The sequence below is a fragment of the Typopeltis vanoorti genome, chromosome 15, assembly GCF_054136105.1.
Source record: "Typopeltis vanoorti isolate ZY-2024b chromosome 15, IOZ_Tvanoo_1.0, whole genome shotgun sequence".
NCBI lineage: Eukaryota > Metazoa > Arthropoda > Arachnida > Uropygi > Thelyphonidae > Typopeltis > Typopeltis vanoorti.
In genome coordinates, this window is record NC_143563.1 from 9,906,812 (window position 1) to 9,933,081 (window position 26,270).

The 26,270-nt window shown below is 36.5% G+C and overlaps 1 protein-coding gene across 1 annotated transcript; it reads right to left on the bottom strand.

Annotated features, from left to right (window-relative positions):
- Window positions 1-786: 786 nt before the first annotated feature.
- LOC150098366 (venom protease-like) lies at window positions 787-24,172 on the bottom strand. The gene is made up of 8 exons (XM_090405706.1): window positions 24,126-24,172; window positions 22,854-22,944; window positions 12,735-12,797; window positions 2,937-3,013; window positions 2,511-2,623; window positions 2,072-2,382; window positions 1,815-1,978; window positions 787-1,054 (listed from the first exon to the last, which is right to left on the bottom strand). The coding sequence occupies exons 2-8, from the start codon at window positions 22,909-22,911 to the stop codon at window positions 899-901; spliced, it is 942 nt and encodes a 313-aa protein (XP_090261832.1). The 5' UTR covers window positions 22,912-22,944; window positions 24,126-24,172; the 3' UTR covers window positions 787-898.
- Window positions 24,173-26,270: the final 2,098 nt, after the last annotated feature.

Sequence of the window (26,270 nt, forward strand, 5' to 3'; positions counted from 1 at the left end):
TGCAAATTACCAAGTCGTAGTGCCCATTAATTCACACAACAGTGTGAAATTAACAGAATACGGCCTTTCTAATAAGAGAACGCTAACGCGGAGTCCAGTTCCTTGTTTGTCTCATTTCCTTTAGTCAAAACTTACTAATGCTGAAGACAAATACGGCAGTTCCAAAGTATAATCTTGGGAAGTTGTAACACAGGAATTAAGTTGAAAATTATAGTACCAGATGTTATATTCAGTTGAAATAATAACATTTCTTTATTTGCGGTTTCCACCGCAAATAAGGATGAAGAAAATAGAAAGCCATTCAAATATAGATTAAAAAAAAAAGTATATTTTTCAAGTCACAGTGAATTCATAACACATTTTTTTTTTTTTTTTGCTAAGTTATTCTGGTTAGAATTTGTAATAAAGTTAACATTTAATTTGAAAAAAGTAATGAACTTTTCAAGATCTTAATTCCCACAGACACACAAATGATTAAACTTTGTCCAGATGACGTCACTATGTAGAGAACTTCGCTTCGAGGTCACATCCACAACTGTGGGAAACATCGCCATGAGCCACTGCGCAAATGTTACAATATGAAGGAAATGGACAAAAATCTATAAGGAACAAAAATCGAGTGCATTTTCATTTTATTTACTGCAATTTGTCTTTCAGACTGCAGATCGTCTTTGTGTGTGTGTGTGTGTGTTTACAATAAATATGATTCTGTCTTTTTTTTTTATTTTTTTATTAAGTTGTACGTTTCTTTCATTTTGCGACAGTAGATATTTTCTTGCTATTAAAACAGAGAATGGGAAGTTACATTAAAGGAGGAAATACCACCGGATATGAGCTCAGACGTCAGGAGCTAGCATCCACCTATTCATCAATGAACAGATGTCTTTTATCTTCAAGTTTACTTTATGTTGGCATAAATCCAATCCACGTACGAAGAAATCCGAGTGTACAATACAGGAAATCCTGGCTCACCACATCTAAAGCCAGTAACAACAATACCAATCACATACCAGACATTCTTCTCTTTATACATTAAAGGACCCCCAGAATCACCCTAAAAGAAAAATATTCTGCTATTAGTATTTAAGTTTTAAATGGAAGACGTAAACATTTGCAAAAGTACAAGTTTTGGAGAAGGATCTAAATAATATCACAAGCAGATCAATTATAAAATCAGAAAATTAAACTTAAATATCAGGTCTATAATTTATAGTGTTTACTTGTTTAATTTTTGAATTAATTAATTTTTTATTGGTTGTATTTAGTTGTATTTATTAGATTTAGGTATTATTACAAAAGGTTATAAAAAAATCAGCTAACGCCTTTTTATTCCCGTATATATAGGGAGTAGGCGAGACCGTTTTTAGCCCTATCTAACTTTCGGAGAGTCAGTGCGCAGTTCAGTCTTCACTGGTAGCCAATCAGAGATAGCGGGCCCAAGGCTATCACTAATTAAGCGGCACGCAGTGAAAAGTGACGGCTCAACAAGTGCCGCCATCCCGTGGTCCCTAACCCTAACACTCGTATTTAATGTCTGAAATAATGTGGGTTCTATGGTCGATTTTCTTCAGTTTACGGGACGAAAAACCCGCTTTGCCGTGCCAGAGATCGACAAACTCGGGAACCGGTCGAAAAAAAGGCTTAGAAAAATTTCCTCTAGTTGTCGACTAGAGTCGAAATCAAGTCTTCCTTCATGCGATCAAGCGCCGTGGTGTGCAAACGCCACATCCACTGAGCTACACAGGCTCCTATTATTACAAAAGGTACATTTATATTTTGTAATGGTGGTAATATACGAATTAGAGGTTTCTTACCATGCATATATCCTTCCCTCCCTTCATGTGTCCAGCGCACAATAAAGTATCGATAACGCCATCTGGAAAACGTATATTTCTGTAATCTTTATAGATCTTATAACATTTACATTTCGATATAATGGGGATTTCCACCTGATGAAGTGCCTTGCTGTAATCTCCACCTAATGAGAAAAGTCCAGTTAGACAGTAAAAAAAATAGGTCCTAGAGAGAGAGAGAGAGAGATGATACAAGAATTGTTTTCTGTGTAACTTACCAAATTCGGTTTCTCCCCATCCTATGGCAACGCCTTTCGTTTCATCGCTCAATGATCGCATCATGGATGCTGAAGGAAGACAAACGGGGAACACCTTTTCACTGAGAGTGGCTTCTTCTAATAGTTCCACCAAAGCGATGTCATCGTAATATTGAAACCAAGCATACTTAGGATGAATTATCACATTTTTCAACTCATGCATGGCTCCATCATTGGATTTTTGCGACCCTAAATAGACAACAAAACGGGAATCTTTCCCATGGGTAGACATTTCTTCAGCCTCAATGCATTCAGAGTTATACGAGTAATTCCTGCAACAAGAAAGATGCTTAAGACAAATTACTGTTTGATTAGGGAGTGAGCCAAAATTGGGCTATGGGATACATCACATTTATTAGTTTTTAATGCGAAAGTAGAATTTTTTTTTCATTTTACTTACACAAGATGCAAATGGTGAAAGCAGAAAGCAGCTGTCACGATATATTTGCTAGAAACGAGAGCCCCACCACAGATGAAAGAGCTTCCTCGGGATTCGACGTAGTAGAGTGCAACCTAAGCATTTAAAAACATCTTATAAGATGTCATAAATATAGAAGTGCCTAACAGTTTAAATCACTAAATTGAAAACTCTTTTAATCAAATGATTACAGTGCGGTCCACAAAGCAGATTACACGGGCATCCTATGAATTGTTTTTTTAATCAGTTATTAAAAAGTCAACTTTATTTTAAAAGTTTTTTCATTTAAATGAATTATTAGATTTGGTTCATGACACTAATTGACATAATTCCTGTCATAATGCATAAGAGAGAGCCTTGATTTAAGAAATTATTCTGCTGGTTTAAATTGAAGAAATTAGTACTTACCATCCATGGCCAACTATTGGGTTCTGCATCAGTATCACCAAACGAGAATTTCTTTGAAAGAAGTAAACCTCCTCTATCTGTGTAAAACATGAGACCAGATTAAGAAAAACTGAAGATTCTCGATCGCTTCATATTCAGCAATAGAACCGACTTTGTCTGCTGTTTGGATCATTTGTCAAAGCATTTTAACGAAGCATGCTGTCGTAACGTTTATACAGAGTGTCCCAAAATTCACGCATGAAGTAATTTTGATAGAAAACACAGGTTTTTAATTAAAAATTGTAATTATTTTATTGATTCATAAAGTATATAGTATAGGGTTATGCATGGAATAGCTTATCGGGTAAATGGCCTCCACGGCTTTGCTGGCACATACGCACTCTTTTCTTGAAATTTTCCATGACCGTTTTGCATAAATGTGGCTGAATTTCGTTGATTCAGCACTCAATTTCCTCCTTCAAGGCGTGGGTGGTCGTGGGCTTGTTAGCATAAACCTCAGACTTCAAAAAACCCCAAAGAAAAAAGTCCAACGGCGTTAAGTCAATGATCTGGGCGGCCAATTCTGATCACCAAAACGGGAAGTTACACGACCAGGAAATGACTCATGCAGTAATTGAATTGTTTCTCGGGCTGTATGGCATGTGGCACCGTCTTGTTGAAACCACATGTTGCCCACATCCATATCTTGCAATTTAGGCAAAAAAACTGGATTATCATGTCGCGATAGCGAGCACCATTAACTGTTATTGCCTTACCACCGCATTTTCGAAGAAGAATGGACCGATGATGCCTACAGCCCAAAATCCGCACCAAACAGTGACACGTTGTGGATGCATTTGTTTCTCAACAATCACTGGTGGATTTTCTGAACCCCAAATGCGACAATTTTGTTGATTCACGAAGCCATCAAGATGAAAATGAGCCTCATCGCTGAAGATGATTTTGTTCGAAAAATAAGCATCCACTTGTTGTTGTTCCATAATGCATTTAACGAACTCTCTTCGCGGTGTGTGGTCATTTTTAACAACCCTGAACTGTCAGCTGTCACGCTGTCTTTTTTTCTCGTTGGCAACATTTTACCGCACAAATGGCGCTAAATTTAAATCTTGCGTGAATTTTGGGACACCCTGTATATATATAATGTATAATTTGTAACGTTTTTATATACGTAATTTTATTTACTAGTTTGTTTATGTTTATTCATGCTTATAATGTTGCTTTTTTTCTTCTATGAAGTTCCCTTTTTGATTCATTATTTTCGGGTCTGCTTGAGCTATTAGAAAAATGCCTCTATGCTCTTATCTCAAGTTCACTTATAATTCTATTATCCTATTTCAGTCCATTCGTAATCTACTTAGCTTCCCCCACCCCCTCCCCTATTCAATGTCGTAAAGTATACTCTTACACGTGCTGGTAACGTAGACTGAGCAAAAGCCTTTGACTGGAGCAAAATCCTCAATCTAAGTTGCGATAATTCAAGTGTATTAATCTTTAAAAATTTATTTTTGTTAACGACTCCACCATTAAGGATTGTGTAAAATAATTTTTATTTCTTTTACATACATGAGAATAATTTAGTTAAGCACCTATAATAACCCTTAAATCAATCTTTGCCTCAAGAAACTCCGAATTATTCACTCGATTATTTTTTTATGAGACAGTGCATCGGCTAACAAAGATCAGGCAAGCTATTAACAACACCAAACATGTTTATTTTAAGTAAGACAATTAATATACAAGGCAATGGGACATATGACGTGCCTCATTCTCCACATATTTAGTAAGGCAATTCACATAAGGTAATAAAAAAAGAAACTTATTACACTTAACTTCGTAGACACGTGGATAGATTTTTAACCACCATATCTGTGTTCTCTATCCTATTAATATAAGGAATATTATGTTATACACGTTCTAAGTACTAGGTAACAAGCACTATTCAAGTTTACAGTATATCTTAAGCATATTCAAACTCATGTTCGGCTTTTGGACCTCTTCAACACATTATGCCATTAGTTAAACGGAATCAATATCTATTGTCTGTGCACACAATCTAGACTATTAACATAAAGCAATTTACTACTAGTTCACAATACCATGTACAGTCTTGGATCCAAAAGGGTTAAGGGTGAATTCTGCTGGTTCCTTTCTCAATCTTGCGCAACGGCTGTGATCGGGCACTATCCGACGGTAGTCGTCTTGCAATTTCCTTCATCGGACAAGTGTATTTCTCTGACGATTTTAGGAAATGCTCTAGCTGCGACAAATCAGCATGCACGTGGATGTGTGCATTCGTCGAAGAAATCTAGGAAGGATACCTTGAAATACGGCCTCTCCGACCAGCGAACTGCCCACGATTTCCCGGTCAACTGCTCGCGGGACTCCGGCTCTTCTCCTCCCCGAAAATCTTTCCACAGGAACCAAAAAACAGAGAGCCTTCCCCCCCCCCCCATCTTCACCTTTTATATCATTGGACGTCCCTTGGCTTACCTTCTAAAACTTCCCGGATTTTCTGGAAGCGAACTGACGTCACCCACGGTTAGGTTAGGTTTTGGTGGCAAAACTTCTAAAATGCATTGACCTTTTGAGACTGTTGTTGATCTTCAGTTTATTATCATAATCCTGTCTGAACCTTTTTGTTACAAATGCTTGTGGTCCTACATTCAGTTATATTTACATTATATTATAAAATTTATTACATTAAAATAAGCTATATACACTTCTAATTGTAATCTAAATCGATATAGGTGAATAATACTTCTGTTTCACCACAAGAGATTTTACACTGTATTGAGTTCAATGGCGTCGCTCGGAGTATGAAAAGAAATTGGCCATACAAGCTAAAGTTAATCCAAATTAATTTTATCGTTATGCCGCAAGGAAAAGAAAGAGTGAATGTGAAAGAATAACTTTAATGAAAGCCAGTGGTATTCTAATGACAGAAGCCAATGAGATTGTTCAAATAAAGAGTGCTCACTTTGCTAAGATATAGCAACCAGTGTATGTAACATGGTGCAGAGTGCTACTGCTACATTGGATGACGAGTTAGAGGTTCATGAAAATGAGGTTGAAGAGCTGTTGCATAACCTCGATAAGAATTTCTCAATAGGGACAGATGGAATATCAGTCCGTTTGCTAAACGAATGGTGCAAAAACTGATGTGTCTAACTACTGACCTATCAGTATCACTGGTGTGGTAGTGAAGATTTTAGAGGTTGGTAAGAATTAATACAGGAATGGGTAAACAAACAAATTATAGTCTGCAAGAAGCAGCATGGGTTTACTAAAGGAAGGTCATGTTTTAGCAAATTGCTCATATTTTATGGTACTGCTGAGTTAGATAAAGGGAATGGTCACTATGATAATGTTGGATTTTTCAAAGCCATTTGATAGGATACCACACGAAACTCTATTGCAAAAACTAGTGAATAAGGGATTGGAATATACACTCTTGAGTTAGATCAGAGGATGGTTGACAGATAGATAAAAAAAAAGGTATACAGTGAGTGTGAATCTGCCAGATTTAATTCCCAAATCTGCCAGAATTTGGGAACCCGAAGCGTTCTTGTCTTGGCTTGCACATCCTCTTACACACTTCGCAAGTGCAGCAGTAGGCGGCCCCCTAGGGGCGATTCCTGAACACCTTCGGGTGACTGACTGGCCTGTTACGCTATTCCTCCCATCCAGGTTTAGCAGCCCTGGTAGGTTAAGTTTCCTCCCTTGCAATAACTCATCAGGTGAAGGCTCCGATTCTTATAGGCCGGAACCAGGAAACTCGTCGTGTGAATCAAGATGTCTGTTTGTTGTGTGGAGGTGATCCTGCTTCCGTCCTCAGGAAGAAAGTTAAAAGCAAGCTCTGCAAGGACTGTGATCAACCCATTTCTTCAAGTTCTCATCATGCTTGTTCTGGCGGTCAAGGAGTTCCCAATCTCAGACACTTCGTATGTCAGGTCTGCGATTTTGAATTCTCCATGACAGTCGGCCTTGGCGTGCATCGCACCTATCGAGTTAACGGGTCGAGGGATAAGGAAAATCAATGAGGCTTTATTTAAGGTGTTCCCATTAAGATCCTTGGGTGCCATCAAGTGTCATAGACGGAAAGCCAGTTACAAAGCCTTGGTTCAAGAATTGGCAGCCAATCCACCACAGGTAGGGACAGGTAATATCTCAGTATCTCCTGTCCCTGCCTCTCCATCTTCCAGACACCATCCTTCTGTTGAAGAAGCGGCTTTGATTCTCAGACTGACATCATCTCTAGATGATCCTCCTCTTCCGGAATATAACCATCAAATTCTTAAATATCTCATCCAGACTCACCTTCTGTGAATGGCTATCACAGATCAGTTAAATGACTACGTCCATGTTGAATTCTCCGAACACTTCATGCCTATTCAACATCAGCCTACGTCTATGTCAAATAGGACGCAGACAAAGAGGGCCTATACAGCTATGCAGGCCCTCTATAAAAAAATAGAGGGCAATGTGCCAAAACCATCCTTGACGGTTCTTTCCCTCCACCTCTAGCAGACTTGCATGATGATTTTGTTAAATTCTGGAGTAAAGCCTTTTCTGCTCCACCTCCACACTTCCCTGATTATGATGACCAACCAACAATATTGAGCTCAATTCCTGCCTTTCAAACATACCAGCCGGTCTCCATCCAGGAGATTAAAGCAGCCCTTCTATCCAATTTCTCGGTCTCCAGACCCGATAGATTTCCTGCGTCTAAGTTTCGGAAGGTGCCAGGCTTTGGAAGGTGCTGTTGAAGATTCTTCAAGACATAGGGGACATTCTCCTTTCCAGTAAAGCAATACTACCATACCTACATGCTTTAAGAACTATCTTCATTCCGAAGAAAGAAACTTCAAGCTGTGCATCAGCCTTTAGACCTATTACCATCTCCCCTGTGTTACTTAGATTCTATCATAAAATATTAGTTAAGCGACTTCAACAACATATACAGCATGAATACAGACAGAGAGCTTTTGTCCCTACGAACGGCTGTGCCGAGAATATATATCTTCTTTCTTCTCTTCTCTCTGGCGTCGCTTGACCTCCAAAAGGCCTTTGATAGCGTCTCCGTTTCTGCTCTCCTTCGAGCGCTGTCTATTGCTGGATGTCCAGAACCCTTTCTTTCCTATGTTATGGAGCTATACTTGGGTAGCTCCATCACTATCACTACAGGGTCCCTTGCAGCTTCTATTCCACGGTGTGGGGTGTTCTCAGGGAGATCCTCAATCTCCCCTTTTCTTTAAATGCGTCGTAGATGAGTTTCTTCATTCTCTTCCTAACCATATAGGATTCTCTAGGCGCTTCTTCCTTTAATGCTATGGCCTTTGATGACGATCTTATTCTCGTAGTTTCTACTAAGATAGGATTGCAGGTACTCCTTGACCGGGTCGTTTACTTCTTCTCTCTTCAAGGCCTTTCTATTAATGTAGAGAAGTCCTGTTCTTTATCTTTTGTCCCCTCTGGTCACTACAAGAAGCGTAAGGTCGAGACTATAGAGTTTTCCCTGCACGGGAGGCCGTTGCATGCTTTGACCATCCTGGAAGAGTGTAGATACCTCTGTATCATGTTCACCCCAAAGGGAAGGCCTTCTGTCCCTTCTATCCTAGAAGCTCTGATCGCTTCTTTGAGCAAAGCTCCTCTCAAGCCCCAGCAAAGACTGTTTCCCCTTTTCCACTATCTCCTACCTCGCTTTTACCACACGTTGGTGCTTGGTAGGACATATATCTCGGTACTATCCCGAATGGACAGGGTTATCTCTTCAGCCGTGAGATAATGGCTCCGACTGCCGCCTGACACCCTGACTGCATAGTTCCACGCGAGGGTGGAGGATGATGGGCTCGGGGTTCCATCACTTAGATGGCTCATCCCACGCCTGCGGCTGTCAAGAATCGCGAACTTTCTTCTTCCCCTATCTGCAGAGAGGCTTTCTATAGCCCATTAATATAGGAAGACTTTAGGCGGGCTAAAGGCTGGTCCCATTATCTAGGTACCTAAATTGAGTCACCACCCACAGAACACAAGTGGTGGGCATCTCTGTTGCACTGTTCTGTAGATAGTGCTCCTTTAGCACTATCTACAGAACAGTGCCTTCCCAGCATGGTTGGGTAAGGAATGGCACCAGACTTTTTTCCTGGGTTCGAGTATATTGACCTTATCAGGACGAGGATCAATGCCCAGCTTACGCGAGCCCACACAGCTCGATGGGGTAGTGACGACTCCAACTGTAGGGCTGGATGCCAATACAGTGAGACATTGTCTCATATAGCCCAGTGTTGCTTCCACACCCATGGGGTCCGCATGCGGATGCATGATGCCGTAGTCTCCATTCTGAACAACACTTTTAAGAACAAAAGTTGGTAGACCGTGGTGGAACGACATTATTGGACCTCCGTGGGTTTGAGTAATCCAGACTTAGTGATTAAAAGAGATGGTGACGTTTGGGTATTTGATGCCCAGGTGATAGCCTATAGTCATAATAATAAAGTAAAATATTATAAAAATAATCAAGACCTAGTTAGTAAGATACGGGAGGAGCATGGGGCAACTCCGGGGTTTACCAGCGCCACCATCTCTTTACATGGCGTATTGAGCGCAGATAGTTATAAGGACTTAAAACAGCTTGGGCTTACGCAGAAAGGATATAAAAGTTCTTTCCTTGAGGGCCCTTCAGGGCACACTGGTGGCATGGCGTTGCCACCAGAGTATGACTACAATGATAACTATTAATAGAACAGGCATAGATAAAACACTTGTAATGGCTTAGGCCTATATCAAGTCTGGACTAGATGTCTGGTGGTGATGTAAGGGTAGTACTGCCCATAACCAGTACAAAGATTAAAAAAAAGAAAAAAAAACCGTGGTATACTTCAATGTTCAGTCCCTAGGATACTGTTGTTCAATCTCTACATTAAAGATATAGGAAGGATCTTGCAGGAGATGTGCAATTATTTGCTTATGATGCGAAGATAAGCAGGCAATCAAGATGCTACTGATATTCAGCAATTACTAAATGATTTGATTGGAGTGGAAATTTGGACAAACGAAAATGGTTATCAGTTTCATGTTTGTAAGTGTAAAGTTATGGACTTTAGCGTGATTAGAGTTCCAGCGGCATATTATATTAGCGGGGTTATGCTATAAGAAAATGAGGAGGCACAGGATATTGGTGTAATGGTGGATAGGAATTTGAAGTTCAAAGGTGGCATAACAAAAGTTCCAAATACAACTCAGAGGATAATTATGATATTGAAGAAAATCTTAACTTATAAGGATAAGAATGTCGTTTTGCCTCTAAAAGGCCTTAATGAGACCACACCTGGATTATTGGGCGCAGATTTGGTCTCCCAGGCGCCAATGGGATAAAGAAGCTGTGGGAAGGGTACAAAGAACTGTTACAAAAATTATATCTGGATTATGGGATTTAGATTATGAGGATAGATTGCATGATAGAGGTTTTTAAATTTCTGAACGGGTGTTATATGATATCATCATCTGATGAAATATTTCATTATATGGAAGGTAAGTTTGTTCACAGAGAAGAACGGGATAAGAGCTAGGTTTTCCTCTCAAAGAGCAGTGAGTGAGTGGAATAGTTTGCCGTCAGGAGTAGTGAGTGCATCTAGTGTGAATGAATTTAAGGAAAGGCGTGACGGCTGGTTTAGGTGATTTATAGCCTCCCTCGATGAGTCTTGGTCTCTCTCCCTGGAGGTCCCAGATAATAATATTCCCAAGATTTCTCAATTATTTTTCTTCATGTGAAAATATGAATCGGTCAGGCGGCTCTATTTTGATTGACTCCCGCTTGTTATTCATCAAATGTCTCTTCTACAAGAGTAATTTTTAGTCTCGTCTGAAGTACTTCATATCGGAAATATTTAGTGGATACATTTTTCTGTAATACTGACAGCTATATTCTACAATAATTTGTAATTCGGGATTCCACTCCAGTCATCCTGAATTCTGACTTTGTGAAATACACAATGCTGCCAATACAAAACAAAATTCACACGAATCAGCTTGTGGCAATTTGTATAAGTGATGATTTTAAGTAGAAAGCGGGTACATATTCCAATTTTCAAAACACGTGCAAAGGGATCACGTGGTAGTACTCAACAGGATGAATTGCGAAAGGCACCGCTAAACGAATTCTGCTTGAAGGACTTTCTTTTTGTGAAAGAATAAAGTTGCAAACTTCGATGTTTCAAAACCTCAATATTGCAAGACTTCGAGATTTTAAACCAATGGAATATGTTCCAGACGTTTCCAGAGGTCATCATCACTCAATCAGAACACGAAGACAGACGTTTGATTATAACAGCAAAACATAATCGACGCACCACGGCAGATCAGCTTGCAAGTTGGTTCGTTTCGAACTCCAGTACGTGAATATCTCGACAAATTTTGGGAAGGCATCTACGACATATGCCTATGCCTGAAGAGCTCTAGTCTGCGTCCCTTTATCGACAGCTCATCGTAGAGCACATTTTCCGTGGTTCTATCAATATCAATTGGACAAGATACCAACGGGCCAATGTACTCTTTACAGATGATAGTTGTTTTAGTCTTTCATATGACTGTAGACGACACTTGATCTGTCATGAAAGTGATACTGCTAACCGTCGCTAAAATGTTCTTAAAAATGATAGATACTGCTGTGCTAGGGACATGGTGTGGGAGGCATTATTCCTAATGGACAGACACACGAAGCTAGAAGTACTGGAAAAAGGGACTATGAGGGGAACTGGTATTGCAACGAATATCCTCAACATCATTTTCGATTTTCCGCTGTGCTGTATGAGAAGAATTCATTTTTATGGACGTACACGAGCACTGGAGATATTTCTGGAGAATCCAATCGAGTGGCCATCACACTGCTCCGATCTGAACCCCATAGAAAATTATTGGAACGCAATAGGGAGACGCATTGTTCGTCGAAATTCTCCTTATGCCTTATCCTTGCTCTTAAGTTGGAGTAGTGGGTTAGTTTGCTTCAAGGACTCCCATCACTTGGTGTTAAGCAATGTATGACACTGTGAGAGGCGCATTGCAGTTCAAGTGGACATATTCCCTTCTGAAGTTTCCTCTGAATATATATCTATAAGCACTGCACATCAATTTCTTAACTTTGTCCTTTGAAATGTTTTATTTTAACAAAAACATATTGAAATTTAATTTGTGCGAAATTCATAATACATTTTTGCGTAATATAATTTATTGGTATGCTGCCAAGAATTATATCGAAAATTGGCTGTAGCCGTGAAGATATTTTCACGTAGAGGTACAAATGTAGTTCGTCCTTAACTTTTCCCGAAAATCCCGAAAAGTTCATTTGAAAGAACAAACCATGAAGTTTTGTTCATACAAATTCACTTTACTTTCGTTTTCTCTGCAGCGTCATGGGTTAGTTCTAACGCTACTTGGACGTTTATTAGGATTATTTAAGGTAATTAAGAATTATGCAAAAACAGATGCAGCGACTAAAACAGAAAGTAGGATTTCAAGAATGCAGATGCTTTGTCTTAAGAAGAAGATCAAAAACAACAGCAGCAACAACAAAAAGATTTTAGATAACTCACCTTGTAAATATAATGCGGATTTTTATAGCGTTTTATAAAGAGAGATTTTCTCTATTCCTTCCCCCCCCTTTCCCAGCAAAAAAAATATTCTTAGCGGCTGCTGCGTATTAACCACACTATCCTGCGTATTAACCACACTAAGAATATTTTTTTTTCATTTACCCCCCCCCCCTATGGGTGATAAATGAAAAGAAATTACTGTTATACTCACCTGCCGATCTTACTCTCTTTTCTTTAGGCAGACGGTCCAGGTACTTTGATCGCAATCCACATTCTGTAACGGCAAAAATGTATTTAAAAAAGAACACAGTAACTCATCATCGCTTCAGTACATTCGCATTGTGTCTAACCAGTGATGAGTTAATAGCGAAAATTACTATCTAAAATTAACACAAAACGAAAAGGTAAAAATAAGTGGTCTTACTGCTACTCTGAATGTTTTATGTAAATTATTAACTTATTATTGGATGCATAGTGAGAGAGCTCTAGTGAGAAAGGTCTCATCTTCGCAATGGTGAAAAGCAAAAAGTTATCCATAAAGGATCAAACGACGTCTGGATCATCCAAGACTGCTGCAGATGTTCAGGATCATGGACAAGGGGCAATAAGCTGGTTACAGGACCCATCTAGGCAACCAGGGCAGAAAGCTGAAAACAAACTGATGAAACTAAAGGGAAAATAGGCTATAGAAGAAAATGAAGATATGAAATTATTTAAATGAAGGGGATATTTAATCCCACATTATTTCAAAGCCGAATAAGAAACTCTAAGATAGAAATCAAACAGTTTCTTGCCGAATATAGCAAACTATAAAAGTTCGGCGAGTCCAAGCGTGAGCAAACACCTGAATGGTACAATACCGAGGAAACTCGTTGTAAAGGTGGTTTTCGTGGTCCATTTCGTTGTAAAGGTGGGTTTTCTTATTCGGCTTTGAAATAATGTGGGATTAAATATCCCCTTAATTTAAATAATTTTAACATCGCCGAAGTGAAGCCTTTTGGCTCTTTATTTCATGAAGATCCGAAATATTGTTACAGATCAACTCCCAAAAAACGGGGTTTTAATATGCTTATGAACATGATTTGGAAACGAATTTACCAGAATCTGCAATAACAGAACAAAGACTTATGGAACAAACCAATTTCATTTTCCACAACAAAATATTTATACTTGAGTTACAAGAATTATAATAAACAATCAGATCCAGTAACAAAAAATCATCAAGAGGTAGCTATATCTAACTTTGGAATTCAATACAGTAAGCATCAAGCTGACGACGTACTGTTGAATGTTTTGGCAGAAGTACAAACCAATATTGGGCACATGAACGCCATAAATGACAGAATAATACTTCCACAATTAAACGTCCTACATAAGTCTAAGTTAAAGACGCTCCTCTTAGATGAAAATGCTGTGATAAAAAGAATTACAAGTAAACGTTGAAAGAAAATAAATCAACTGTTATGCATCACAGCATATATGATTTCAGTTAAACTTCGTTGCAAACTACAAGAGAAAAAGCCAAATATGCAATCTACGCGATTGAAAATTCGTTTGTGAAAAAGTCGGAAACTTCGATCTGAACAGAGCAATTTACAGTTTTGGAAAAGAACGGGTGAACAAAATAGCATCAGAAGCAAACTCAACTCATAAACAGAAATAATCAGCTGAAGTTATTGACGAGCTAAAATAAAGAATTATTGCGAGTGCAAAGAATATTTAACGATATGAAGCAAGAATCAACTAATATGTACAAACTACGCAGTTTCGACACATCCTACATCGATTCTTGTCAATTCTTTCAGTCTCCAAAGAGAAATACAAATGTAAACAATCATTCATCAGAGGAAATAGAATCAGAAATGAAACAAAAACAATTGCAAAATGTTATTATCACTAAAGAAATGGTCAGCGCACAAACTAGAAAATTAAAAAACTGGATTGCACCTGACAAAGACGAACAACGTGGATTTTGGTTAAAGCATCTAACCAGTCTATATCAATATACAAATCAATTTGCAGTCAGGCTCAGTGGAAGACTGGATGATATCTGGGCACACTTTCCTCTACATGAAAGATAAGGATAAGGGTGCAGACCCAAGTAACTATCGTCCAATAACATTGCCTGACAACTATGTTAACTGCAGTTAACAGCTGTTAACTGCAATCATAGCCCATTCCATATACCACAACTTATCAGATAATCAGATTTATCCGATTGAACAAAAAGGCAATTTTCAAAAATCTAGAGGAACAAAAGACCAGATCCTTATTAATAAAATGATTCTCAGAAACTCAAAAAGACGAAAATCTAACTTAATCATGGAGAGATATAAGAAAAAATTCGATTCCCTCCCACACTCCTGGATCCTAAAATCACTACAAATATTTGGAATTAGCAAACACCTACATTCGTTTCTGGCTGCTGCGAAATCATGGAAAATAACTTTAATAGTCAATAATGAACGATTCGAATATATTATCACTAAACGTGGAATTTTCCACGTTTAGTGATAATACTGTATAATATAATAGTGATAATATAATACTGATAATACTGTATAATAGACTGTAGAACATCTAATTAGTGTCTGCAACTAGATAGCTCAAACTGACTATAAATACCGCCATGATCAAGTGGCCAAAATAGTCCATTGGCATGTATGCAAAAAAATATGGCTTTCCTCCTTCTGATAACTGCTGGCAGCATAAAATAGAGACAGAGACAGTAAAATAGGAAAATGAAACAGCAAAAAGTCTTTCGGACTTTAGAATAAAAACTAATCGGCATTTGGGACACAATAGACCTGACATCACAATTATTGAACATCGACAGGTTTGGGTATCGCAGTACCCAGTGATAACAACATTAACAACAAAGATCTGGAAAATATTAAAATTAATTAAAAAATCAATTAAAACTAATATTAAAATTACTAATTAAAATGTAATAACATTATTATGAAAAATATGACTACTACTACTGTATATAGTGTAATAAAGTAATAATATTTTATATGATATTATATATTAATATTACTATGCATAATGTAATGATATTACTATGTAATATAAAAATATCACGAATAAAAATATTAACTTATTAAATAAGTATGTAAATATTCAATTGGCATTCAAGTCGTAACCACAGACATCGCCTCTAGTAACCGAGGCCCACAAAAAAACAAAGAGAGACCGACACCAATCATCGCTCGTTTTACCAACAGAAGGCTGAGAGACTCCATTCTTGTAGCAAGCAAAAAAACAAGGCCGACAACCACGATCCTAACTGACAAGATACTTTCAACACCAATCTATATAAATGAACACTGGACTCCATACTTTAAGAATCTATTATACCAAGCAAGAAAGACAAAAACAGAGAAAAACTACAAGTTCCTGTGGACTAAGAACTCACAGGTATTTATAATAAAGAACGAAAACACTCGAGTCTATATAATTACAAGTGAATCCGACCAACACAGCCTACCAATATAATACACTAACTCTTCACATCCTTAAGAATAAGATCAGAAATCACTTAAAAACTATATAATGGAGATCTCAAACATAGGCGAACATATCCAGTCAGACAATATAAACTTCAAGGTCTTTGAAGAAATGGTCAGACAATATTTCCACGAATACCAACTTCACTATCATACACACAAACATAAGAAGTATAAAAAACACTGGCTTACATTGATAACACTGCTCAACTACACCATGGCAAACATAGATGCACTAATACTGACCGAAGTTGCAATAAACGACACAAAAAGATTTACGCATATAACATTAATAATTAACAAACCTAAACTGATGCAGACAAAACAAAAGAGGAGGTGGCATCGTGGCATTTATCAAAGAAAATACAATGTGACTGAAAAACAAACTCATTTCGAACATGCGTAAACACTAATTTTGGAAATCACAAATAGCCACAAACACAGTATTAAATACACAATAAACACAATGTACAGATCCTCAGATAATAATCCACACAGCTTTCTTCATGATTTAAAAGCATGGCTAAAGGGCATCGAACCCCGTACAACACATAAGCTCATCCTAATAAGAGACATTAATATAAATACTCTTGACTACACATTCAACCACTAAAACATACCTTGATATACTAAGTCAGTACAACATAAACCCTACCATTAACTCCCCAACAAGAGAAGAAATACTCAAAGAGTATACTAACACAATCATGCATTGATAATATCAACATACGGGCTACCATCCATAGATATACATCATCAGTCATTAACGTCAAAATTACCGATCATTACTTTCACTCAACTTCCTTTTATTACGTTACCTATCCCCCCACCCACCACCACCACAAAATTCGATCATATTAAAGAGTATTGTCGATAATCATGTAATAAATACAAACTAGAATTCCCTACTTAAAACAAATAAACCTGTAACAATATATGAGAATTTTCAACCAAAGTTCACAGAAATATACAAAAACGCAACAAAGCTTACAGAATTGAGGCGAAAAAAAGACAACAATCCATGGATAAATGGCGAAATACTAAATAGTATTGCTGTAAAAATATCTATGAAAAAAACTCAAAAAGTTACCCAGTAACACGTTTACAAACCTTATACGAAAACGCCAAAAACCAACTAACAACAAAAATTCGTAGAGCAAAAAGACGCTACTACTTCCAAAAATTAATGGAATATAACGACAATATGAAGCAAACATGAATTACATTCAAAGAATTAGTAAATCGAAAAAAAAATCTTCAGCACAAGATTTTATTGCAAAAAGCTTCGGTGAGGACACAAACCAAGAGGAACTAGCAGACCCATTCCATCATCCCTTCACAAACAATATCACAAAACTCAAAAAACACAAACTACCAACGATCAGCAAAAAACTACCGACACAAAGTCAACAGCAAACGATGTATTTTCCACCCATAACAAAACAGGAACTGAAAGAAGCAATCCTACAACTAAAACCAAAGAACCACTCCAGGAATAGACAAAATAAGACTCACAGACCTTATAACGCGCTTTGAACAAATAAATCCAAAACTTTTGAAACTCGTGAACATAATATTCGACACAGGCATTATTCCACAACCACTAAAAACTGCAGTAATTACGCCAATATACAAATACGGCAAAAGTAACGATACTCAGAACTATAGACCAATAGCTACACTACCAGTCATCTCAAAAATTCTAGAAAAAATAACACACACCAGATTACAGAACTATTTACAGAAGTACAATAGCATCTCACAAAACCTATACGGCTTTCAGAAAACAAAAAGCACCATCACTTTATTAGAAGACATCGCCGACACAACAAACAGAGCTCTCGACAAAAACACGTACGCCATCCTTATACTGCTGGACCTAACCAAAGCCTTTGACACACTTGAACATGACATACTACTCGCCAAACTATGCTCAGTAGGTATAAGAGGAACACTGCATACATGACTCAGAAACTACCCCTCAAATAGAACACAAATAACAAAAATAGTTATATGTCACAGCCGGGTTATACAAATAAAACCTGGCGTTCCTCAAGGCGCCATATTATCACCCACTTTATTTAACATATACATTAACGATGTTCATAACATCGCCATAAGAAATCAAATATTTTAGTACGCAGATGACACAGCACTACTAGCAATCCACACAGTCATCAACCTGGCTCTCTCCAAGCACAACAAGACCTAAACGAAATCACAACATACTTCCACCAAAACGCAATTCTAATCAACGGCACCAAAACACAGATGTTGATAATACACAACTCCAGAATCATGCGCCCAGCACCACTGTCGATACACTGTCACACATACCCTGCATTAACAACAAAAATACCTGCCAATGTCCCGAAATCAAACCTGAAACACATGCAAAATACCTTGGTCTCTATATAGATTGCCACCTTAAATGGATAAAACATATAGAATACCTACAGACCAAACTCCGGATCATCGCAGCAAAACTCTTCCAAGTTAAAGAGACATTATTTCATCCAACATAAAAAACTCCTATATCACAGTATCTGCGAATATCTACTCAGATACGACATAAAAGTCTATGCAAATACATCAAACAGCCACCTAACAAAATTAGAAACACTACACAGGAAAATCGTGTCAACAGTGAACTGGACACCTTACACGCAACAATCAATATCCAATAAGCACATGGCGATATAAAGAATTCTGAGCATTAAAAACACTACATGACATTAACAAGGAATTACTTCAGCATCACCTATCGAAACAACAGAGACACATATCGTATAACACGACCAACAACAACAACTCTTTACACCCCTACACCCTTCAACAATTCATACGGTTTTATGTGAGATCACATCAGATTCCCACGCAACTCAACAACCTACCAAGAAATTTAAAACACATAGTGTTTTAAATTCCCTGGTAGGTTGTTGAACAGAACATTAAAACACGAACTCTGGAAAATATACCAACAAAGTTAATACACCATTAACACTAACATACACATCACAAATCACCAGCATCCAATACCTACATCCCATGCAGACTGTAACAACAATATAAATAGTGAAGGCTAAATCCCACTCTCTTCATAAAAGCTAACCCAAGCTTCATAAAAACAAGTTAATCCCACCTACTTCGAAGTGGGTTGGGATTAACTCGCCTCACTCATCTACACGTAATCCTTATAATCAAATGCAGAAATGTAACAAAACAGTCAGTAAAGTATATAAAACAATAAAGAAGATACTGATTATGATGTGATAATATCATTAATATAATATTACTATGTAACATGAAAAAATAATGTAATAAATTTTTCTTATTATTAAAAAATATTTAAATAATGAGTTTACATTGTATGTTTGTGATAAATAGGAAAAATAATATTTTAATTGCATACGTGTAAATACTGTTGTATATTCACTCTTTCTCAAACTTTGAAAAAAAAATTGAACTACAACATGTAGTATTATATAACTTGTGTAACTCTGAACTATATAATTGTAAATTATTGCAATGATTATTATTTAAAAAAAATAGGAAAAAAAACTGTTTTCATGATTATTATTGAAAAAATCTCATTATATGTAGCACTCAGTGCTGAACCTTGTAAAATAATATACTGAATGTTACTCAAGATGATAATTGTATATATGTAAATATCTGAGAGATCAATATTTTTTTTAAATTATTATTATCATTTTAAAATATTAACTTGCAAGTATCTGTTATTCACAATTGTAATGTATTATAAATATTATATATATACACGTGTATATATAATTATTATTGTATCTGTGTATGTAATTTATCTGAGACAAAATAAAATGTAAAAAAAAAAAAATTATTATTCGCATGTCTACTTTTGGGTAGATGTAACTTCTTTGAAAGAGAAAAAAGTTTTAAAAAATCTCTATTTATACAAATATACGGAACTAATCGTTATGATAGCATATGTGTAGATATTTTGGTCAAAATATTGTCCTTCTGTACTGTTTTCTATAAACAGAGTGACAAAAAAAAATTGACTGCAGCAGTTAATGGGAGAGAAATAAATTTTAAAACCTCACATGCAGTCAATGAATTGTCGAACCGTGGAATTTTGAAGACCGTATCCTCTAAAAAAGAGAAATATATTAGTTTGTCCAATTGTAACGATTCCTTTAGGCCAGATATTACACTTTCTTTAGCTAATCGTTTCCCGAAGGGGTTCCGATGGTGAGGTCATGGTGAATCTGAGAGAAGAGATTCACCTTTACAAAATACATTATATATATCTTGAAATTTAAAATTACTTTTTTTGTTTCGTCTTATTCCAAACTTACGCCATCCTGACTCCTTAAATAATTTTCTTTATCTTGTACATTAAAGCAGAATTCTAATTACTGCAGATACGTAAGTCATTACCTCAAGTACTACACAAGCAAAATTAAACAGCTTAATACTTATTACCTAAGCTACTTTCTTCTTTTAGTGGTAAATCTAAAGAAAAATAATAATAAAATACAAAAAAAAATATTGTTTTTAAAAGAAAACACTTTATTATTGGTAAGAAGCAGAATTCGAAGCTAAACAAATAAGAAGTCACAATTATAATTTTAACAACGCTTACATTGAAGAAACATTGGAATATTAAGAAATGAAAAAGACTCGCAAAAATATTGAAACCGTCATTAATCTTCGCTGCTACGAAATAAATACAGTATTACACAAAGTTCCTCTCCTTCTCGTCCGTTCTAGGACTGGTTGAGTCCCCCCTCCTAATGAGGGATTTCTGGTGTATTAATGCAGCCAGTTCGCCACTCCTCTGCTGCATCCCCTAAGGACGATATTCATGACTGTATCCGTGTGTGTTCACGGGGCAGGCTTGCCTGCTTGCAGGATGAAAACCCCCAGATAAACTGGTGGAAAAACCCTGCTGTCCACGCCCAAGACCGGCTAACTTGGCTATGGCTGAGGAAGATCCTTGAGCGCCTCAACGGGAATCGAACGTAGGGCACTCCTTCCCGAGGCATGGTTGCGAAGCGCATAGCCATTAGTCTAACCGCCCGGACTACACAAAGTTAAGGAATGAAAATCGTTTGGACTAGTTTGGACATCGAATTTAAGTGGATATCCCAAATCCAGTGCCAAACAGTGAACAAGGAGGCACAGAAGGAACCAGATCCAGAATCAAGTAAATGCAAGATTTGAAATCACGGTTTAAGACCTTTATGGGATTGTATTATTCAACAAGAGACACAAAACTGCAGATTTTGGATTAATGGAAGTCTTACTTTGTCATCAGAGGTAAAGGGTAAGCAAACCTGTCAGAGGGTAAAAATATCTAAAACCGATATTTAAAGGTGGAAAGTTAATATTACGGCTATCAATCAATTCTCAGAAACATGAAAACAAAACGATTATGAAATAAAATAATTTTTCTTCCTTTCCAAATAATTCCAGCAAATTTCTAAAACACTTAGCTATATGACTCGCGAATTGTCTCATTTTAGTCATATCTTGATCGAAATCTCACTGTTTTAAACCGGGTGTTCTTTCAAACAGTGAAACAGTAAGAAAATAAAAATAAAAATCATTGGTTGCTGATTCAGAAATCTTACTATCAATTATTGAGGAAAAGGTTAAATTAATACTTTAAGGAAATAAAGTGTTCATTTTTGATTCGAGTCCTGTGTGGAGATTACAAACCAGCTTAGCTATCATAAAAATTTATTCTGACCTCAATAAATGCTCCAGCAAAGATTTTGTCTCATCAACATTCTTTTACTGACCTTCCTTTCCCAAAAAAAAAAAAGAAAATCAATTAGTCTGCAATGGAACTTTAGATATTCTAAGGCCAATTAGGAAGCTGTGCAAGATATTTTTTTCTGATATCAGACTTAATTTTCCTAGTACTTATCTACATAATTATAAGTACTGTTTGTCTAATAGCCCCGATATTTAGTTACACATACTATCGGAAGAGCTAAATCTTTCACACAGATAAGTTTATTTAATCGTGCCAGATTTCATTCGTTTCATTGACTTTCCAGCGATGTTCACCACATTGATCATTATCAACACACCTCATTCCATGTTTGATCTCAGGAAAATCAATCAAATATTTCGATTCTGTGTATTGTTTCTCCCATGAAAGCAAATACCACAAGGGCGAAGATATTTGTAGAAGTTTCTCGTAGTTTGATGGAGAGGTTGATGTGTAAGTATTGTTCTTCAAAGTCTGAAATTTCTTAATGGACCCAAAAGGGCGCAAGCACTCACTCACCCGTTATAGGTATTCATTCCTCAATAATGTTAGCTATCTCATCTCATCTTCCTTTTTCCCTCTTTTACATAATCATCGTCCCTCAAACAGCTCACAGGATAAGGTGATCAGCCCTACTCCCCGGTGTATTCTACGTCCGTAGTGTTGAATTCTCGAGGCCGGTTTGCCTGATGAAGAAATCCCAGGATAAACGGGGGAAAAAACCCTACTGTCCACGCCCAAGACCTGCTAACTTGGCTAAGGCTGAGAAAGATCCTGCAGATCCTCACGTCACTGACGGGAATCGAACCTAGGACACTCCTTCCCCAGGCATATAGTTGCGAAGCACACAGCCATTAGGCTACTTGTTTGGACTTGTTAGCTATAACGTTAAAATAATAATATTAATGACTTTGAAGATTCTACTCTATCTACATCTGATAGGAAAACATTTCGTTAATTGCAGTAATGTAATCTCAGCTTTAGTTCATTCCTGTATTTATTTATTTTTTTAAAAAAAGAACATTGAGTTGAATTAAGCATTGAATTAAACACTAATTACCTGGGCTACTGTGCACAAGAGTTAATGCCAAAGTCAGAAGTAGCTCGAAAACTCTCATCTCTTGATTTGTTGAATTTCAATTAAGCTAGTCCTAAAAATAATAAAATTTCAGTATATCTTATAAATAAACCCTTCGTTAAAAAAATTAAGGCGTAAGATTTTTCTGTTTTATTTTTATCAGTTAATTAATTTATATATAGCAACTATTATAATTACGAAGTAAGTGAATAAAGGATACCTCATCGTAACATCTACAATTGTGAATGACAATTCCACAAATTCAGACATAAAGCGAAGTTCTTTGCTGGCTTTTAGTTTTTATGACGTTACTACTAAACTTTTCTAAGAATTTTTTTGTTTTTGGCTAGATGGGCGAAGCAAGGATGCTTTTCATATTCTCCGTTATCCGTAGAGAACAATGTAAGGATAGGGTGTTATTGAGCTATGAGCTCTGATCATGGCAGGAGGATGACAGCAATAGCCGAGCCTCAGTTAGACCTTCATTGGCTACAGCATTGTCATCCATTACCCTCCCTGGGTACCCATTTTAGTCGCCTCGTACAACATGCATGGGCTGCAATGGAGCTATTCTTATACAGGCCACCACAAGAGAGTCAATAAAATAAAATTTAATACTATTTCTAATTTAAAAGTATTATGCAAACTTTTTTAATTTTAATAATCAAATAAACGTTCTTAAATTTCCTCAGATATTAGAGTATTTTGACGAACTTTCGTTAAGCGTCTAATATTTTATTATTTAAATTTAATTTTTTGAACTTAGCCTGCGTAGATCAGTCAGTATAGACGAAGCCCTGGTCCGAAACACAGGAGTTGGATTCCTGTCCATGAGGTGAGGAAACTTTATCTGAGCAATGTTCTTTTGGTGTCTTATAGTTATAGGATATGAACATGTGAAAAATTCTTACCACGACATTTAAATTTTAAAATTTTTTAAAATTTTAGAAAATTTTATCATTTTAGAAAATTAGAAAATGTTTCTAATTTTCTAAAAAAAATTAGAAAAAAAAATTTAGAATTTTTTTTCTAAGCAAAATTTTTCTTTAATTTTGCTTAAAGGAAAATTATTAATTAATAGTAAAAATAATAAATTACAAACTATCTCAAAGCCAAAATCTGCAATTAACACGGCTTAATGGTAGCATTAAATAAATATTACAACTCCTGTACACAATGAGCTTACGAAAAAGTTAAACGATAAATGGTCGAAATTGCTTAAACATTTAAGCAACCTCGACGACTGCGTCTTACCTCAATGTAAGTCACATTCATTAAACACGTTTATATCACAGAAAATGTTGCCCCGAAAGGGATGCCAGTGGATGTTTTCATGGAGGCAGATCGAAGTTGTGAAATTGATTGGAATTAACTTGCTAATGTTATCAAGGCAACCACCTTAAAAAGACCTGACATAAATACTAACTTCTAAACGAAAATGAAAGTTCTTATCCTTAAGAAGACACAGAAGGTAAGAAAATTAAATACACATAAATGATATCTATCTATATATATAATCCAAGTGCATACCTTAGCGTGTATAAATCATTCATAAGCACAAGTGCTGCAATAGGATCCCCATGTTGCTATATGCAACTTGATATTGTGTTTATCAAATGAAAAGTATTTAATATCTTTACTAGACGAAAGTGACAAAGTGCTTATTATTTTTCCGTGTACAATAGTTCTGACGTGTCACTGAATCCTACAGAACCTCACATAAAGAAAGAGCTTTCAGATATAACTGAACGTCAAAAGATTTGGTATTCATTGCCTAAATCCAGGTATAAATATACACCTTTGCATATGAAACAGTGTTGTAGTTTTAAGACATTCTGGTGTGAAAGTGCTTGAAAATATCTCAGTGAATGTTTCTTAATTGCCAGGAGTTCTTAGATACCATTACTAGTAAAGAATACTAACTGGGAAAAAAAAGACAGTTGGACCACTACTGCATTTGTCCATTAATATCAATTATGAAGGTAAATTCTAAATTAAATTATAACTGATCATAAAGCTTAAATATATAATTCATCAATAAGATTTTCCACTGCCTTTAAATTGGACTATTAGGAAGGTAACAGTGAAAGTTGTATGATTTCTTGGAAACAGATCGACTGACCAAAAAATTAATATATATTGAAAAAACTGATACGACTGCTAAAATATCACAACAAAATGATGAAACACAGTTTTCCTGTTTGTTACTAAAGCCAATATTAAACTGGAACTTTAAATTGACTTTATTAGTTTTACAAGTTTCACCAGCGGTTTTGTCAGGCTTCTTCAGGACATGTGTAATGGTACAAAAAATTAACGTTTCCTAGTAAAAAAGAAGAATGGAGTTAGAGTCAAATAAATTAAACCGACGCGTAAAATCATAAGCATGGGACGTAATGTATCAGATATTGTTTTTCGCGAAATCAAATTCTAGTAAGCTGAGGAACTTATGCTTTTCGAGATGTCTTCAGAATCACTCCTTAATTTCTGTTTAGATTTTCTCCAGAGCGGAGTATAACGGCGGCTTCATTGAAGTTTCTACATCTAAAATACTCTTCTATATAGGGCATGGAGCTTTTATCCCAATCGATGGTGTGGTTAGAAATCGAGAATTGATGGGCTAATCCTGGTGTATCTGTTCTGTTATCATTCACGTCTCCTACATGTTCTTTTTTTCGAATATCCAAGCTTCTAGATGTTTGACCTATGTAATTTAATCCACAGGAACATGGAATGTGGTATATATACAGCGGCGTATTTGAAGAAGACATCAATGTTCTTTGGTGATTTTAAAATATGGTATATTGTCTTGATAAGTTTGAGAGCAACTCTGACGTTGAAAGCCTCAAGGAGTGTGGCAATTTTTGTTGACACTGAGCCTGCATAAGGGATGACGATGGACGATGTATATTACTTGACAGAAGGTTGCTGTTGTGGAGGGTTTCTATAAAGAATCTTTTTGATTATATTTCTCGGATAACCGTTGTTTACTAGGGTGTGAGATATTAGAGTGAGTTCATCAAGCAAATATTTTTCTTCTGAGATAACGTTGGTCGCTCTATGTATTATGCTAAGTTTCTGTGCAATATGGTGCGTCGATTAGAAGTGCAGGTAACGTCCAGTATGTGTTGGTTTTCGATAGATTGTGAGCTGGATTTTTCCATCCTCTTGTTTCTTGATTAGTTACACTAATCAAGAAACAAGAGGATGTCTTGTTTCTTCAAAAAAAACAGAGCATGAAGAAACAGGATATCCTCTATCTTTTCTAAACATTGTCTAGAAAAGACTTTTCTAGACAATGTCTATAAATGTCTTTTCTAGGCCAATTGCCTTTTATCGAGAAAAGGCAATTGGCTATTCTTTTCAACTCTAATGTGAACTGTATTTGTTTGGTGAAAG

Excerpts from the sequence above, each read along its gene's own strand:
- LOC150098366 (XM_090405706.1), bottom strand. The coding sequence starts at position 22,911 with ATGAGAGTTTTCGAGCTACTTCTGACTTTGGCATTAACTCTTGTGCAC. Across the intron at positions 2,624-2,936 it reads CCAATAGTTGGCCATGGATG|GTTGCACTCTACTACGTCGA; the intron begins GTAAGTACTAAT and ends TTAAATGCTTAG. Across the intron at positions 1,055-1,814 it reads GAGGGAAGGATATATGCATG|GGTGATTCTGGGGGTCCTTT; the intron begins GTAAGAAACCTC and ends TTTTTCTTTTAG.